Source organism: Eimeria tenella, genomic scaffold (genome assembly GCF_000499545.2).
Source record: "Eimeria tenella Houghton genomic scaffold, Eth_scaff3410, whole genome shotgun sequence".
In the NCBI taxonomy this organism is placed as follows: domain Eukaryota; phylum Apicomplexa; class Conoidasida; order Eucoccidiorida; family Eimeriidae; genus Eimeria; species Eimeria tenella.
Window position 1 is genome coordinate 1 of NW_013543194.1, and position 407 is coordinate 407.

Below are 407 nucleotides of genomic sequence, written 5' to 3' on the forward strand. Positions count from 1 at the left end.
TGCGCAGCAGCAGCAGCTGGCCAGCTGCTGCTGCTGCCTAGCGGCGCAATGGCTTGCGCTGGCAAGCTGGTGGTCCCTTCGCCCTTGGGCGTGAGCTTGAAGAAATCTCCCACAGAAGCAGCAGCAACGCTGCTGCTGTGATTCCCTGCTGCTGCTGCGGCTCCCTGCTGCTGCTGCTGCTGCTGGTCCCTGCGCTGCAGCTGGAGGAGTTTCGCAGCACTGCCCGCGTCCTCGAAGGCGGCGTGCTGCACCAGGTGATCCTCCTCCCCCGCAGCTGCTGCTGCTGCTGCTGCTGCTGCTGCTGCTGCTGCTGGCGGCGCTGCAGGCGTCGCCGGAGGCAGCTGCAGCAGCTTCCTGTGCGGCTTAGTGTGGCCGGTTGCAGCAGCGAGCCTGGCTGCTGCTGCTGC

At 67.3% G+C, this 407-nt stretch overlaps 1 protein-coding gene across 1 annotated transcript; it reads right to left on the bottom strand.

Moving 5' to 3' along the window:
- Positions 1-37: 37 nt before the first annotated feature.
- ETH_00039315 (uncharacterized protein) lies at positions 38-319 on the bottom strand (the record flags this gene model as incomplete). Its single annotated transcript, XM_013376416.1, has 1 exon — positions 38-319. A coding segment is annotated over one exon (282 nt), but the record flags the coding sequence as incomplete, so codon positions are not given.
- Positions 320-407: the final 88 nt, after the last annotated feature.